We start from the raw sequence: 17,489 nt of genomic DNA on the forward strand, positions 1-17,489 counted from the left end.
TGATGTTTTAAGTATCTCCATGCCAAATTGTTTGCTGGCATCAGGATCAGAATGTCACATGAAATGCTCTATTGACTGCAGAACAGGTCTGGTTCATTCTAGTGCAGATCTCTTCTGCCCTGCTTGCCCATGGATCCTTTACCCTGACTAAAAAGAGAGAGGAGACCCCACAAAATGCATCCCTCTGCTAGGACAGATACTCAGCAGGCTGACCATGACCTCCATGAGGGAGGAGCAAGATCAAGGCAGAGATTTTGAGAAGAGCACAAACAGAAGAAACCACATTTTTCTTCCAGCTAACCCTGTTGTGGTAGTCTACTCAAATCCACATTTGTGGTGTCTAGATGAAGATAGGGTTGCCAACTTTCTAACTGCACAAAACTGAACACCCTAGCCCCTCCCCTTCCCCAGGGCCGGTGCAACCATTAGGCAAACTAGACGGACGCCTAGGGCACCAAGATTTGAGGGCGCCAAAAAGCGGTGCCCAAAATATCTGGGCGCTGCGGCTTTGATCAGCTCCGGCAGGCCGGGAAGTGATGTCATTCCTCCTCTGGCCAGCGGAGGCGCTGCGCTGCTCCCTGCTGCTCTGGCTCTTCTCCAGGGCCCCGGCCCCACTCCCCTGAGCTCTGCAGCAGGGCCAGGCCTGCACTCACCAGCGGCAGGAAGTGCAGAGACCCGGACCCAGCCATGCTGCCCGTGAGTGCTGGGGGGTGGTTTCCCTTACCCTCCAAGCCGCCCCCACCCCGAGGCCTGCCCCCTGCGGGGAGGCAGCATAGGACCACAGAATATCTAGGGACAGCTCCGGTACCCGCCACCCTGTCTGCAGCCAGCCCCTGCCGCACCCCCCTGCCCTGCCTCCAGCCAGCCCCGCACCCCCTGCCTCCAGCCAGCCCCAGGCCACCTGCCCTGCTTCCAGCCAGCCCTACACCCCCTGTCTCCAGCCAGCCCCTGCTGCACCCCCTGCCCTGCCCGCAGCCAGCCCCCAACCCCCTGCCCTGCTCGCAGCCAGCCCCGCACCCCCTGTCTCCAGCCAACCCCTGCTCTGCCTCCAGCCTGCCCCACACCCCCAGTCTCCAGCCAGCCCCTGCTGCACCTCCCTGCCCTGCTTGTAGCCAGCCCCACACCCCGTCTCCAGCCAGCCCCTGCTGCACCCCCTGCCTTGCCCGCAGCCAACCCCACACCCCCTGCCCTGCCCACAGCCAGCCCTGCATCCCCTGTCTCCAGCCAACCCCACACCCACTGCCCTGTCTTCAGCCAACCGCTCATGCCCTGCCCACAGCCAGCCCTACACCCCCTGTCTCCAGCCCACCCCACACCCCCAGCCCTGCCCGCAGCCAGCCCCACAGCCCCTGTCTCCAGCCAACCCCTGCTGCACCCCCCTGCCCTGCCCGCAGCCGGCCCCACACCCTCTGCTCTGCCTCCAGCCCCACACCCCCTGTCTCCAGCCAACCCCTGCCGCACCCCCCTGCCCAAAGCCAGGCAGCCCCACACCCTGTCAGGTTGTTCATTTATTTTCATTAAATATGTAGACTAAATAATGAAATTAATAAATTTTCAAGCCGAACGTGTATTAATTCTAATGAACAATGGCATATTATGCAGTATTCATTTTTGAAAGTTTATAATCGATGCTCTGGGGGGGAGGGGGAGGAGCGCAAGGTGGAAGTTTTGCCAGGGCGCAAAGTATCCTTGCACCGGCCCTGCCCTTCCCCGAGGCCTCGCCCCCTTCCCTGCACCTTCCCTGAGGCCCCGCTCCCCACTAACTACATTCCCCCGCCTCGGTGGCTCGCTCTCCCCCACCCTCACTCACTTTCACTGGGCTAGGGTAGAGGTTTGGGGTGCGGGAGGGAGTGAGGGCTCCAACTGGGGGTGCGGGCTCGGGTGGGGCTGGGGATGAGGGTTTGGGGTGCAGGAGGGGGCTCCAAACTGGGGTATGGAGATGAGGGATTCAGAGTGTGGGAGGGGGCTTCAGGTTGAGGCAGGGAGTTGGGGTGTGGGAGGGGGTGAGGGCTCTGGGCTGGGGCCAGGGATGAGGGATTGGGGTGCATGAGGGGCTCCAGGCTGGGGAGTGTGGCCAAGGGATTCAGACTGTGGGAGGGGACTGTGGGTTGAGGCAGGGGGTTGGGGTGCAGGATGGGGCTCTGGGTTTGGGAGGGATCTGGGCTGGGGGATGGGCTCTGGGATGGGGTCAGGGATGAGGGCTTTGGGGTGCAGGAGGGGGCTCCAGGCTAGGGAGTGGATCTGAGGGATTTGGAAGGCAGGAGGGGGCTGCGGGTTGAGGCAGGGGGTTGGGATGTGGGAGGGGGTGAGGGCTCTGGGCTGGGGGTACGAGCTCTGGGGTGGGGCCAGGGATGAGGGGTTTGAGGTGCAGGAGGGGGCTTCCGGTTTGGGGGGGCTGAGGGCTGGGGCATGGGGTTGCAGTTCAAGGGGGTGAGGGCTCTGGGCTGGCTGGGCGGGCTCTGGGGTGGGGCCAGGGATGAGGGCTTTGGCATGCAGGATGGGGCTCCCCAGGTTTGGGGGGTGGGAGCTGAGGGCTGGGGTAGGGGGTTGGGGCACAAGCTTACCTCACATGGCTCCCGGTCAGCAGCACAGCAGGTGTGGGGGCTAAGGCAGGCTGCCTGCCTGTCCTGACACCGAATTGCGCGCATGCCAGAAGTGGCCAGCAGGTCTGGTGCTAGTAGGCAGGGGGCGGAGCAGAAGGCTCTGTGGAAGCTGCTCTTGCCTGTAGGCACCACGTCCCCCCCACTCCCATTGGCCAGTTCCCAGCCAATGAGAGTGCAGAGCCAGTGCTCAGGGCGAGGGCAGTGCGCGGAGCCCCCCACCTAGGAGCTGGACCTGCAACCCGCTTCCGGGGCGCAGCATGGTGCCCCAGGACAGGTAGGGACTAGCCTGCCTTAGCGCCACAGCAGTGCTGACCGGAGCAACCAAGGTCCCTTTTTGACTGGGTGTTCCAGTCGAAAACCAGACACCTGGTCACCCTAGATGAAGATGGTCCAGACTTCTCTTTATCCGAGATCCACAAACTTTCAGCTCATGGTGTCATGTAGGTAGAGATTAGGGCAGACCAGGATTTTGTCAGGGAGGATGCTGAAGAAGAAAAGACTGTTCAAAGTCCAGGATAAAGCCCTGCATCTGTTTCATTTTCCACAAAGAGATAAAGAAGCTTGTCAAATAATTCTGGGGTATCCCAGAAACTTGTTCTGCCCAGCAACAATGCACCATTTTAACTACCTGCCTATAATACTCTTCAAGACTTTGAGGTAACACTCAAACATAAAAAAATGGTAGTAACTGTGGTGTCACCAAATGAAGGGTTATTTCCATGAAAGAAAATTCTTACACAATGCACGAAAGGAATAATGATCTGGTTCCAAATATCATTTTGATGTGTTCAGCCATAGTATTATGCACTACTAAGGCATGAACCATTAAGCTGCAGGTGCTAGATGCAGACTTCCTAACAGATCAAAAGTAGATTAAAAAGGTTTAGACAAAATCCATTTGATTTCCAAGTTCTTTTGCAGTGATTCCCTGAACTTGGTCATGCTACCATTCCCTTTTACTTGTTAATATCCACACAGAAGGCGGGAGACAACCCAGATAGTTATAGCAGCAGTTGAACCTGCAGGCATCCTCACTTTCAAAAAAACACATATCTGCATATACATATTGCATCATCACATCAAAAATATTTGCTTTGCTCTGGGTCAAGAGCACTTTTAATTGACACTTTATCCTTGCATTGCTCCCACCCACACCACCACTTTCTGCTCTATCTCAGCAACAGGCTTCTGAAAGTTCAGTCAGCTCTAGAGGCTCCAAAAGTACTTTGAGAGTCAGTACAGCTGCTTACTGTTTATTATTAGCCTTAAGGAGAGCGAATTAGTGTGCTCTCAGAAATTGGTCCACCTGAAAACAGTCTCCAACATGTTCTAAGGTCTTGTCTACCTGTTCTACAAGAGGTTTGACAAGGTAGTTTTCTTAGCTCAGGAAGTTGGATGCCTATACAAACAAATGAATCTTCCCAGGATTTTCACAAATTCGATTGCCTGTTTTGTGCTATGTAAGGTTTTTAAAAAAGGAGCGGGGGGGGTTCTATTTCGTTAAACCAATGTGGCTGTGTAACAGCATGAAGGAAATCTTCATAGCAAAAAAGAGCCTTCTGGACCCACTCTTTTCAGGCCTCTTCATGAGTTGGAGTGTCCTTCTGTCTTCCTTCTGCAAAAGTTGTTACTGATTTTTCAAGCAGGTTTGTGCTGCTGAGTCACTTACACACCTCTGAAAGTCCAAGCCCTAGTCAGGATTGGGGCCTCATTATACCAGGCTCTATATGCAGATTGCAAGCCATGCTTAGACTATATGTTCTTTTGGAAGGGACTCTCTCTGTGATGCCTAGTACGATGAATCGCTGACTTCTAGGCACTACCATAGTCATAAATAATCATCATCCTCATGATTAATAACGTACATGCATATTGTGGAAAGACAATCCCTACCCCAGACAGTTTACAATGTAAGTAACTCACGGTATGTCTACACTACGGGATTATTCCGATTTTACAGAACCCGATTTTTGGAAACAGTTTGTATAAAGTCAAGTGCATGCGGTGTGCATCCATGTACCGAGGCTAGCGGTGTGCGTCCATGTACCGAGACTAGCATCGTTGCACTGTGAGTAGCTATCCCATAGCTATCCCATAGTTCCCGCAGTCTCCCCCACCTATTGGAATTCTGGGTTGAGATACCAATGCATGATGGGGCAAAAACAGTGTCATGGGTGATTCTGGGTAAATGTCGTCAGACAATCCTCCCTCCATGAAAGCAATGGCAGACAATCATTTTGCGCCCTTTTCCCTGGATAACCTGGGCAGATGCCATAGCATGGCAACCATGGAGCCCGTTCAGCCTTTTTTCACTGTCACCGTATGTTTACTGGCAGTGATGAGCTGCCAAAATATTAACAACTGGTTCCCTCCTCGCCCCCCCGGGGGGGCGCCCCCCCTGGGGGGGGTGTCGTGCCCCATCCAACCCCTCATGTTCCTTGACACACACCCCCCGGGACCCCTGACCCATCCCCCCCTTCCCTGTCCCCTGACTGCCCCTTGCCGCCCCACCCAACCCCTCCTCTCATTCTCGATGGCCCCCCAGGACCCCTACCCCATCCAGGCTCTATCCAAAACGCCCTCCCTGCTCCCCTTTCCTGGCGGCCGGGAGATGGGGGCCCAGCTGGGCTGGGGCTGGGGCCCGGACGCCAGGGCAGGAGCCGAGCCCCCGCTGCGCCCCGCCCGGACCCCGGAGCGGCAGGAGCCCCCGCCGCGCCGCCCGGACCGGCAGGAGGCCCTGCCCCGCCCCGCCACGTGCTGCCCGGACCCCAGACCGGCAGGAGGCCCTGCCACGCCCTGCCACGCGCCGCCCGGACCGGCGGCAGGAGGCGCGCCGCGCCGCCCGGATCCCGGACCGGCGGCAGGAGGCCCGCCGCGCCGCCCGGACCCGGACCGGCCGCAGGCGGCCCCGCCACGCCGCCCGGCCCCCGGAGCAGCGGCAGGAGGCCCCGCCGCGCCATGCCGCCCGGACCCCGGACCCCGGGGCGGCAGGAGGCCCCACCGCGCCGCCCGGACCGGCAGGAGCCCCCACCGTGCTGCGCCGCCCGGACCCCGGGGCGGCAGGAGCCGAGCCAGGCCGTGCCGCGGAGCCGCACTTCCCCTCCCCAGCTTACCTGCCTGCCTGCTGCTTGTTCAGGCTTCCCGCGAACATCTGATTCGTGGGAAGCAGGGAAGGGGGAGGAGAAAGGGGGCGGAGCAGGAGAGCTTGGGCCGGAGCTTTTGTTAAATTTAGCAGCCCTTATAGAACTGGTTGTCCTGGAACAACCGGTTCTAAAATGGCTGCTAAATTTAACAACCGGATCGCGCGAACCGGTGCGAACTGGCTCAAGCTCACCACTGTTTACTGGATGTTGCTAAAAGACACGATACTGCAGCGCTACACAGCAGCATCCCCTTGCCTTTTGCAAGTTAGCAAAGATGAGTACCAGCTCTACTGTACCGTCTGCTGCCTTGCAAGTTGACAATGACGGTTACCAGTCATACTGTACTGTCTGCTGCTGTCATGGGTGCTCCTGGCCAGCCTCGGTGAGGTCGGCCAGGGACGCATGGACAAAAATGGGAATGACTCCCCAGGTCATTCTCTTCTTTAAGTTTTGTCTAGAAAAGTTTTGTCAGGCAAGCCTCCTAAAGAACCAAAGAGGCAAACGGCCACTCTGGGTCAGAGCCCCAGACATCCCGCAGAAATGATGTGCTGCATGCCATTCTAGGTGGTGCCCCTGCAACCACCCCACCCATTGCTTCCCTCCTCCTCCACCCCTTCTGGGCTACCGTGGCAGTCTTCTCCCCACTTGTGTGATGAAGTAATAAAGAATGCATGAATAAGAAACAACACTGACTTTATTGCCTCTGCAAGCAGAGATCAAAGGGGGGAGGAGAGGGCAGCTTCCAGTTGCTATGATATTCCAGGCAGGAGTGAATCGCCAGGAGACAAAACTTAAAGAAGAGAATGACCGGGAGTCATTCCCATTTTTGCCCAGGCACCCCTGGCCGACCTCACCGAGGCCAGCCAGGAGCACTCACGGGACGACGATGATGGATATCAGTCATACTGCACCATCTGCCGTCCGCAAGGCAAGGAAAGGGAAGGGGATGCTGCTGTGTAGCACTGCAGCACCGCATCTGCCAGCAGCATCCAGTAGACATACGGTAACATAGAAAAAAGGCGAGAAACGATTTTTTTCCCTTTGGTTTCACAGGGAGGTGGGGGCTGAAGACATATACCCTGAACCACCCGCGACAATGTTTTTGACCCTTCAGGCTTTGGGAGCTCAGCCAAGAATTCAAATGGTTTTCAGAGAGTGCGGGAACTGTGGGATAGCTACAGTCGTCAGTCGCACCTCCCTCCATGAGCGTCCATTTCATTCTTTGGCTTTCTGGTACGCTTGTCTCAGCTCCTTAAGTTTCACGCAGCACTGTGTCAAGTCCCTGTTGTGGCCTGTGTCCAACATAGCCTTGGAGATTTTTTCAAATGTTTTGACATTTTGTCTATTGGAACGGAGTTCTGATAGAAAGGATTCATCTCCCCATACAGAGATCAGATTCAGTATCTCCTGTACGGTCCATGCTGGAGCTCTTTTTTGATTCTGGGACTGCATGGTCACCTGTGCTGATCAGCACTCCACGCTGGGCAAACAGGAAATGAAATTCAAAAGTTTGTGGGGCTTTTCCTGTCTACCTGGCCAGTGCATCCAAGTTCAGATCGCTGTCCAGAGCGGTCACAATGGTGCACTGTGGGATAGCTCCCGGAGGCCAATACCGTCGAATTGCGGCCACACAAACCCTAATCCGAAATGGCAATACCGATTTCAGCACTACTCCCCTTGTCGGGGAGGAGTACAGATATCAATATTAAGAGCCCTTTATATTGAAATAAAGGGCTTCGTTGTGTGGACAGGTGCAGCATTAATTTGGTTTAACGCTGCTAAATTCGAAATAAACTCGTAGTGTAGACCAGGCCTCATACCAAGATACACACCTGTAGTTCTTCTACTTCAGTAAGCCTACCAGTGGTTCAGCTGGCATACTGCTAGATATATAGCCTGCATTCCAAACTGGTGGGCACCTTGTAGAAAAGGAAATTTTGTTCTTGTCTTGTAAACTGACTTTCTGCAGAAACCACCAGTATGAAAGCCTCACCCAAGTATTAAACCTGTGACAGGTTACATACTACTAGAGAAGTTATGTTTCAAAGTTCTCAGATTTTGAGTTATTGTTTCAAGCTAAGGAAAGTTTAGCTCAGGTTGAAAACAAGAGAGGACTCCTGTATGAGGGGCTCTTTTGGGTTTCAAAAGCTCAGCAACCAACTAGAGGGTGAAGCTATGTGCACCAATATCATATTGAACAACAAGCCTGCAGTCCAGACTGGTGGTCTTGTTTGCAAAAAGTCAGTTTATAAGGTGAGACCAACATTTCCCTTGTTTTGGTTAAAAAAAAAATATTTTTTTTCTAGTGTTAAAACCTTATTCGCTGTCAGTAGCAAAAATGTTGCCTTTGTTTATAAGCATATAATAATTAATTGATGATTTTATATTCATTTAGCTACAGCTCCTTCTATCCACGTGTGGGATGCAATGAACAAACAGACACTATCTGTACTGAGATGCTACCATTCAAAGGGAGTTTGTTCAGTCAGTTTCAGTGCCACTGGCAAACTTCTCCTCTCTGTAGGGCTGGATCCTGAACACACCATTACCATTTGGAAGTGGCAGGAAGGTAGGAAAGCATTTGTATTTGTACAATACATTTATATTGCCCCTAAGTCAATCAAGAACACACACCAAAATTGCAACATAAAAATTTTGGTTGTCAACTGAAAAAATGATTGTAATAAATGTCACATAGCATATACTGTACAAATTAAAAATGAGATAAATGTGCTTAACTATTGTGATAATTGCCAAATGTATTTCCAGTGAATCATCCTTGTAAACATTGGATAAGAAAATCCCTTGACCTCCATTTATAATAATGAAAGTAAACCTTGTTTCATTCAGTTTTGTATTGAATCTATTTCTTTCTGCTCAATATAAATCTTTTCATTCCCAGAAGGAGTCCTCTAGAGACTTGACTGATTGACACTCTCACAAAGACCACAGAACAAGCTGAAACTCTCAGAAATGTGATGCCTAAACTGCTTCTCCAGTATAATCTCTGAAATTACATCACAGGCCCAACTAGAGTAAACAGTCATTCATAGCATCTCTGCTCTGAGTTCAAGGTTTTAGGCCACAGGACCTTGGGTTTTTGTTGCCCATCCTCTCTTCCGCACTGTCCTGCTCCTTCTCTCTCTCCCCTTCCCAACTGGCAAGTTCATACCCAGACCATGACTGCAAAGTTGCTGGTGCACCCAGAGCCTAAGGCTGCCAACTTTCTAATCGCACAAAACTGAACACCCTTGCCCCACCCCTGCCACGCCACTTCCTGAGGCCCCCACCCCTTCTCTGAGGCCCCACCTCCTGCTCACTCCATGCCCTCTCCCTCTGTTGTTCACTCTCCCCCACGCTTACTCACTTTCACGAGGCTGGGGCAACGGGTTGGAGTGTAGGAGTGGGTGAGGGCTCTGGCTGGAGGTACGGGCTCCAGGGTGGGGCCAGAAATGATGGGCTGTATAATTAGGGGCATTGCCAGCAGATCGAGGGATGTGATCCTTCCCCTCTATTCGACATTGGTGAGGCCTCATCTGGAGTACTGTGTCCAGTTTTGGGCCCCACACTACAAGAAGGATGTAGAAAAATTGGAAAGAGTCCAGTGAAGGGCAACAAAAATGATTAGGGGGCTGGAGCACATGACTTATGAGGAGAGGCTGAGGGAACTGGGATTGTTTAGTCTGCAGATGAGAAGAATGAGGGGGGATTTGATACCTGCTTTCAACTACCTGAAAGGGGGTTCCAAAGAGGATGGAGCTAGACTGTTCTCAGTGGTAGCAGATGACAGAACAAGGAGTAATGGTCTCAAGTTGCAGTGGGGGAGGTTTAGGTTGGATATTAGGAAAAACTTTTTCACTCAGAGAGTGGTGAAGTACTGGAATGGGTTACCTAGGGAGGTGGTGGAATCCCCTTTCTTAGAGGCTTTTAAGGTCAGGCTAGACAAAGCCCTGGCTGGGATGATTTAGTTGGGAATTGGTCCTGCTTTGAGCAGGGGGTTGGACTAGATGACCTCCTGAGGTCCCTCCCAACCCTGATAGTCTATGATTCTATGATGGGTTCAGGGTGAAGGAAGGGGCTCAGGCCTGGGGCAGCGGGTTGGAGTTCAGGAGGGTGTGTGGGCTGGGGCTGTGGGCTCTGGGCTGGGACCAGGGATGAGGTGTTTGGGGTGCAAGAGGGGGCTCAGGGCTGGGGCATGGGGTTGAGGTGTGGGAGTGTGTGCAGAGTGTGGGCTCTGGGAGGAAATTAGGGTGCGAGAGGTGGTTCGGGGCAGGGGGTTGGGGTGTGGGCTCCGGCTGGGCAGCGCTTACCTCAGGTGGCTCGTGGTCCATGGCACAGTAGGGCTAAGGCAGGCTTCCTGCCTGCCCTGGCTTCACATGGCTCCCAGGAAGCCGCCGGCATGTCTGGCTGCTAGGTGGAGGGGCCAGGGGGTTCTGTGTGCTTCCTATGCCTGCAGGCACCACCCCTGCAGCTCCCATTGGCCACGATTCCCAGTCAGTGGGAGCTGCAGAGCCCGCACTTGGGGCGGGAGCTGCACACGGAGCCCCCAAGGCCGTCCCTGCGCCTTAGAGACGGACATGCCGCTGCTTCTGGGAGCTGCTCGGAACCAGGGCAGGCAGGAAGCCTGCCTTAGACCTGCTGCCCTGCCAACCAGACTTTTAGCAGCCCCGTCAGCGGTGCTGACTGGAGTCGCCAGGGTTCATTTTCGACTGGGTGTTCCGGTCTAAAACTGGACACCTGGCAACCCTACCAGAGCCCTGAACCCTGGGTGCCAACATGATACACTACCCAATGACAGGCCACCTTCTCATCTAGTGGTCTTTGCTGACGAAGGAGAAATCCATCAGGAGCGATGAGTGGATGTAATGAAAATGACCCCTCACTGTATGTCTGTCATCATATGTGGTTAGTGTCCAGTCAGGTCCCTGCAGAAACTGGTGCAGTGTTGAGCGTGGACATGGGCAAAGATAGAGCCTATATAGTATGTCTAGTAAGGGCCTGTCTAGTAAGTTTCTCCTTACCATTTCAGTCAAGATGCCACTGTCTTAAACTTGCTCTTCCTCAAGAGTTTATATGGCTCCATCTGGATAGCTACAGAGCCATCAAATGCTTCCTGGATAGGACAAAGTACTTTAGGTAGTCAGATACTTTGTTCATCTGCTGTGCAGGTAAGAACAAAGCATCTAAGACAACCATCTTCAAATGGGTCAGAACATCTAATTTTGAAAACTATATATAGGCTGGAAAGGCACCATTTTCAAGTCTTAGACTGATTTTGTTGAATGTACTCTATTCATCTTGGACAGAGAGAAATAGAGCAGCTTTGGCGAAAATCTGCGGAGCAGCCCCCTGGAAATCTCTGCATATTTTGACTGGATGCTAGAGCTGGGATTTTCAGAGGACCTAAGGTAGTTAGGCTCCCAAATTCCATTGAAATACATTAGGAGTAAGGCCCTGATCATTAGGCCTCTTTGAAAATTGCAGCCTACAAGTAGACATAGCATCTTCACCAGATGCTGTCTTGGTCGTCAGGTCTTTAGTCTTCGATTCTCAGGGCCGCCCAGAGGATTCAGGGGGCCTGGGGCAAAACAATTTTGGGTGCCCCTTCCATAAAAAAAAGTTGCAATGCTATAGAATACTATATTCTTGTGGGGGCCCCTGCGGGACCTAGGGCCTGGGGCAAATTGCTCCCCTTGCCCCCCCCCCTCCCCGGCAGCCCTGTCAATTCTTCTTGATCTGTCTCCTCATTTCATTCTTCTCCCCCACACCACCTTTCTCTATTCTGGAATTTTTCCTATACTGGGTACGTAGTTTGTATATGTGTATAGCTTTCTAGGGTTTAAAGCATTGGAGATATGCCATTCCAGGATTTATATAGGAGGAACAGCTTGGGGTTTCAGCTACTTTTTTGACTATTGTGGGGATGAATAACTCATCAGGCTCCAGAGTAAAGGATTCTTGTGTTGGGAGAAGACATATATTTGTGGTAAGTTCAAATTCTCCATTTTCTTTTTGCCAGGTGCCAAAATTGCCAGCAGAACTGGTCATAACCAACGTATATTTGTAGCAGAATTCAGACCGGATTCAGATACCCAGTTTGTTTCAGTGGGAGTAAAACATGTGAGGTTCTGGACCCTTGCTGGAAGAGCTCTTCTCAGTAAAAAAGGGCTACTGAGTTCAATAGAAGATGCCCGGATGCAGACCATGCTATCTGTAGCTTTTGGAGCTGTATGTACCTTAACAAATTCTTTTAAAATGCATACATACAAAACATCCTTTTTACATTTTATTCTTCCATGTCTGTATATGTAGTAAAATAAGTTATCCTGAACTTTTCTGCCACAAATGCCTATTTGCATAATAGATTGCTGCCACCTGCTGATTAGTATATAAACTTATTATTTCTAGAGCTTATTCTTAATTAAAATTAAATGAATTCTCTTTAGAAAAAGGTTATGAATTCAGATACTCCCAGTGTTGTATAAACTTCATATGTATTGATTTTTGATCACTAAAAATATTCCCATCTAGTCCTATTCTATTTTATTACTTTACAAAAAATGATAGGAAGATTTGATCTTTGGGTAACAAATGTCCATCTTCCAGACGTGCTTGTTCCAAGACAAAATTTAACTAAACAAGATCCAGATTTTTGGGGAGTAAGTCACAATATGCAGTATGCATTTAATGTAGAAAGTTTACAAAAAGGTATAAAAAACAGCCATACCACCCCAGGTTGTGAGGTCATCATATCTTACCAGGATCAGGACTGATCTATACTTAGATGGGAGATCCCCAAGAGAAATCTAGCATCTATGGGAAGTTGTTTGGTGTTTCGGTTGGTACCACTTTTCCCTTCAAGTCAATATTTAGTAGCCCAGCATAATTAGGTCATTGTAATATGTAGGGTAACCAGATGTCCTGTTTTTATAGGGACAGTCCCGTTTTTGGGGACTTATTCTTATATAGGTGCCTATTACCCCCCTGATCCCCTGTCCCTGTTTTTCACAGTTGCTATCTGGTCACCCTAGTAATATGCCCTCTTTCAGCTGAGACCTAAAACCTGAGATTCTCATCTCGTGTTCATTAAACATGAAGAATTATCTGTGGACTCCAGAGAAGTTCTAGGGTGGCTCTGTTCTCTCCTGCCTAAAGATTCGCAGAAGGTGGTACAGGGAGGTAGTACTTCTTCTCTTAAGGCACTTTTATGTGGAATTCTGAAAGGAACTTGCTGGCTGAAGTTCATTCCAGATAAGACTGAGGTGATGTTGTTAAACTGAGAGAGGCAACCAGAAGAAATTAAGAGAATAACTTTTCCACTTTTATTAAGGTTTTGGGCCTGCCATGGGGTGGTTCTTGTTCACAGTCTGGGTGTATTGTTGCATTCCCCCAGCTGCTGTGGGATGATCATACAGCAAAAGTGTCCAGGAATGCTCTTTGAGGATAATTACCCATGGCAACAATGTACCAAGGATTATAGTGGATTCTTTTAAAATATATGCTCTAATTCAAAAGAAATTAGTTTGGAGGAGTCCTATGGCCTTTGGTATACAGGAGGTCAGACTAGATGATCACAGTATCTCTTCTGCCCTTGGAATCTATGAAAATGATCTGCGCCTTGCTAAGAGATTGTGACCATTTCTTCGAGATGCTAAACCAGGTCCCACACCTTTGTCACTGGAAGACTGGATTACTGCAGTGTGCTGTACATTGTGCACCAGCTTAATTTATTAAATTTACTTAAGATATAGCACCATGTGGTAACCTGCTTATTAACTGGTACTTCTGAATGGCAGAACATGACACCTGTTCTGTATGATCGACACTAGCTGCCTATTGGTTTCCAGACTGACTTTAAATTGTTGTTTGTGACCTCTAAAGCCCTAAATGGCTTGGGACAGACTGCCTCTTTATCACAGTTGCAATTGGCAGATGTGTTTGAGCTGGATTCTCCTTGATTTAAAAGAGGGGGCTGGTGTGTAGAGTGTTCTCCTTGAGTGGCCCTTAGCTCTGGAACAGGCTTCCCCTCTTCTAGTCCAGTATAATCTGAGTCAGTTGACCTTTGTGTCACAGTGCAAGCGGTAGTTGTTGGTCCAAGCTGCATCTAAGGGTGACGTTTGAGAGCAGTGAACCTGTGGGGAAGTTTTGTCTTCTGCTGGCACGTCAATTTTATTTCTGTTTTTGTCATTTATACCAACAGTGCTTAGGGAGGGTGGATAAGTGCCTCTCTTTACTTTTGCATACAAATCTAGATAAATAAGTAATTTTTTTTAAAAGTATGGGCAACTTTTCACAAGCATAGGGATGGTGTTTAGTAGCAGTTTCCTGGTCACATTCCCATGAATCCATCCTGCCTAAATGCCCACTGCAGTTTCAACTGGATATAATATTTTTCTTCACTTCCAGTCATTTGATGTTATGTGATGTTGCTGTATACAGATAAACAGCTGTGTAATTCCCTGCACAGAATCAGCTGCATTTCAGTAGTGGGTGGCAATGAGTCATGTAAATACCATGAATAGCTTGGAAAGTGAATCGGGATCCCTGGGAATTAAATGTTTTCAATGCATATAACATCATCATCAATAATCATCATCATCATCATCAAAGAGTGTGAGGAGCTCAGATATTATGATAATGGAGGCTATATTAGTGCCTTAGATAGAGATGTGACTTCAAGGGAAACCAATGGCAGATAAAATCAGCAGAGTCAATCAAGGGAATGTATTTTTTCCACATTGATATAATATCTTATATCACAAATAATATCACAAATAATTTGAAACATAAAGAATTCTGCACTTACTTAACAGAAACATTTTGTACTTCCCAAGCATTTAGTTGTTACTGGTTTTAAATATTTTTCAATATCATTGCTTCTGAATACCTAAGGTAGTTAAGCTTAACTTTACTACCCCTCAAAAATAGGAGGCACAGTTAAAGAAAATCATAGTTTATGTTCCATTGAGTTAGATTCTTACTTCTTTCCTTTTTTAAACTGACCATCTTTGTGCTCCATTGAGGGAAGTGCTGTACCTAATAGCTGGACACTGAAGATGATTTCCATCAAACATTGTGCTTGAAGTATAGTAGTAATAGTCTGACTTACTGGTTTTGTGTGAAACATGATACTAACTGGTATCTTAGCTGCTCCTGATTTCCTGGCTGCTCTTCCATGGTTGTGCAAAGGGATGATGCGGAACGGACTCGAGAGCTCTGTCCCTAAATTCCAGTGCAGGAGGGGTGTGTTCATGCTCCCTGCAGTGCTGGACATCTCAGCCTAGGGATGACCTTTGCTCTATCCTTCTTCCACATTGACTGGAGAAGAGCATGTGCCTTGAAAAGTGCATAGCAACTGATTCTCTTTATGTGTTCACCCTCTAACTTGGAGGCTATCTGCCTGCCGCCTCTGGGATCTGCCATTGGTCCGTATCCCTCTACAAACACCACTTTTACAGCAATGACTAATAAAGCCACAATCTAGCCCAAAATGTAGAATTTGTTTATTATTTATTACAAAAATTAAATGTATTTCTTCTTGACTTATTCAGAATCAAATTATAAGTATATTTTCCCCCCTTTTCAGAATAACTTGACATTTACTGGTACCATCAGTGGAGATGTTTGTGTTTGGAAAGATCATGTATTGGTACGAATTGTGGCCAAAGCTCACAATGGGCCTGTGTTCACAATGTACACTACACTAAGAGATGGTCTAATCGTAACAGGAGGCAAAGAAAGACCGTGAGTCTTTTTGTTTTATCATTCAAATATGTTTTACTAAGATATTGTATGCTGTACAAATGTGCTTCGGAACATGAAATTCCAGTAGTTACCATCAGTCACTTTATTTAAACACCTATACAAGCTATTTCAAACATTTTGTGATGATTTTTCATTATTAAGATTAAGACTGACTAGGAAACAAATAGCTTTGAAACAGTAAAGAAATAAACACTGTTTTACAATGGGAGCATTACATACAGTGAAAGCCGGGGAATGGGGCCCTTGCTGGACCACTGAGGGAAAATACAGGCCTGAACTGTAACAACGAAATTATCAATTTTCCTTTTTCATGAAATATAAATCGACCACCCCTTTCTCACATAGATATCTTTGTCACAAAAACTCATGAGACACTTGAGAGGTTAAAGGACACCTATTCAACAGCATGGCCCTTGGGTCTGTCTTAATCAGATTTCAAAAAGAAGATCCTTTATTTTCATTGCCAGTGCCAGTTTTCTTCCAATCCCTTTTTACACTTTCAGAGCTGGCATTAGAAGGGATGCAGTAGAGAGGAAAGCAGCATCATGGGAGGGAGCTGTCTTCTGCTCCTCTAGCCTCATTTGCAGATGCCAATAGCACACAGCAGATTTAATGAGACTGAAAGCTCAGCAAGATTCAGTATTGCAGAACACTACATATTTCCTTTCATTTTGGTGAGATCTTTTTCCTTTCCCTTGGAGATAGCTGTTAATGTACACTGCATCCAAATACAAAACTCCATCGAATTTATTATTTCCCTAAAATAATAGTCTTGCATTTTTAAAGATGTTTTGCTTTTAATATGTTCTTTTTATTTGCTACTTATTTCTCGACATTCTAATATAATATTGAGTGTCTCAAAGCCAAAAGGGTATTCTTATCACATAGGTTCAAAAGAATCAATGAATACATTGAAAAAGGTAAAAATAAAATCAACTCATAGCTGTACATTGTCTTCTATTCTGAAGAATCTTAAAACACATTGCACATTTTAATGTAAACTATACAGACTACTTAAAAACACAAAGACATACAAGTTTGTAGTACGTTTGATAATGGAAATCACTAGGAAATATCAGTTTTCCTGAAAAAATGGTGACAAAAGTATTTTGTAAATGTGTGTGTTTTGGCATTTAATGTAGATCAAAAGTACTAAAAGGCAGATCTCCTCCTCTTGTTCCCTGAATTGCATTTTGAGACTCCAGCTGTCTTACTAATCAAATACAGAAGATGTATGGATGACCACCTAAGGGAACTTGATATATGCAATATATTTGCATACTTGGCTGATGCTTTGATCACACAGAATTCTGAAGATATACTGTGAGACCACTTTTAAGAGTAATGGGAGCCTGCATACTTACACATCAATATTTATAACTATCTGTTGAAAAATAGCAGTTGCTCATGATAAGTAGTTGAATCATTTAGCAGAAATGTAATGCAATGCTTTGGTCTAGTAACACTTATAGCTAAAATACATCATTAAAATTAACCTCCACAGAGCATGCACAGCCTATCAAAATAACCACACAATGTTATTGCTCTACCCCGGTGTCTCAGTTCTGCTCTAAGAGGCTGTGTTTGGCTGCTCTGAGTTGTGTTTAGAGCTGGGAAGGCCCTTATTCTGGCCAAAATTAGGGAGACACAAAAATAAGTTAGTCCCCACTGACCTTGTTTTCTGCACCCACTACAAGAAGGGAGTAATGGAGAATCTGGCCTTTTTCCTGCCATCTCCTCATCCCCATTGTCTATCATCTCATGCCTACAGAACAGGGACCACATCTTTTACTTGTTCTGTGAAGCATCTAGAACATTGAAGGCACTGAATAAATAATAATAATAATATTAATAATTAAAAATACATGCTACAAATCTTATTCTGTATCCTATATCCCCATCAACACCTTCCCCATTGCTTCTCTTTCAGTTTTCCTCTTCAGTTTCTTTTCTTGTATTTTCTTTTGCTTCCCTCTTC

At 48.1% G+C, this 17,489-nt stretch overlaps 1 protein-coding gene across 3 annotated transcripts in view; it reads left to right on the plus strand.

The window, feature by feature from the left end:
* EML5 (EMAP like 5) overlaps window positions 1-17,489 on the plus strand; it is a 327,745-nt gene that overhangs the window by 297,221 nt on the left and 13,035 nt on the right. For all 3 annotated transcript variants that reach the window (XM_039537037.1, XM_039537038.1, XM_039537039.1), the window contains 3 exons: window positions 8,142-8,315; window positions 11,766-11,974; window positions 15,333-15,490. In XM_039537037.1, coding sequence (XP_039392971.1) covers window positions 8,142-8,315; window positions 11,766-11,974; window positions 15,333-15,490 — 541 coding nt within the window. The remainder of the gene's footprint in view (window positions 1-8,141; window positions 8,316-11,765; window positions 11,975-15,332; window positions 15,491-17,489) is intronic.

This window comes from Mauremys reevesii, linkage group 4, assembly GCF_016161935.1.
Source record: "Mauremys reevesii isolate NIE-2019 linkage group 4, ASM1616193v1, whole genome shotgun sequence".
Classification (NCBI taxonomy): domain Eukaryota; kingdom Metazoa; phylum Chordata; order Testudines; family Geoemydidae; genus Mauremys; species Mauremys reevesii.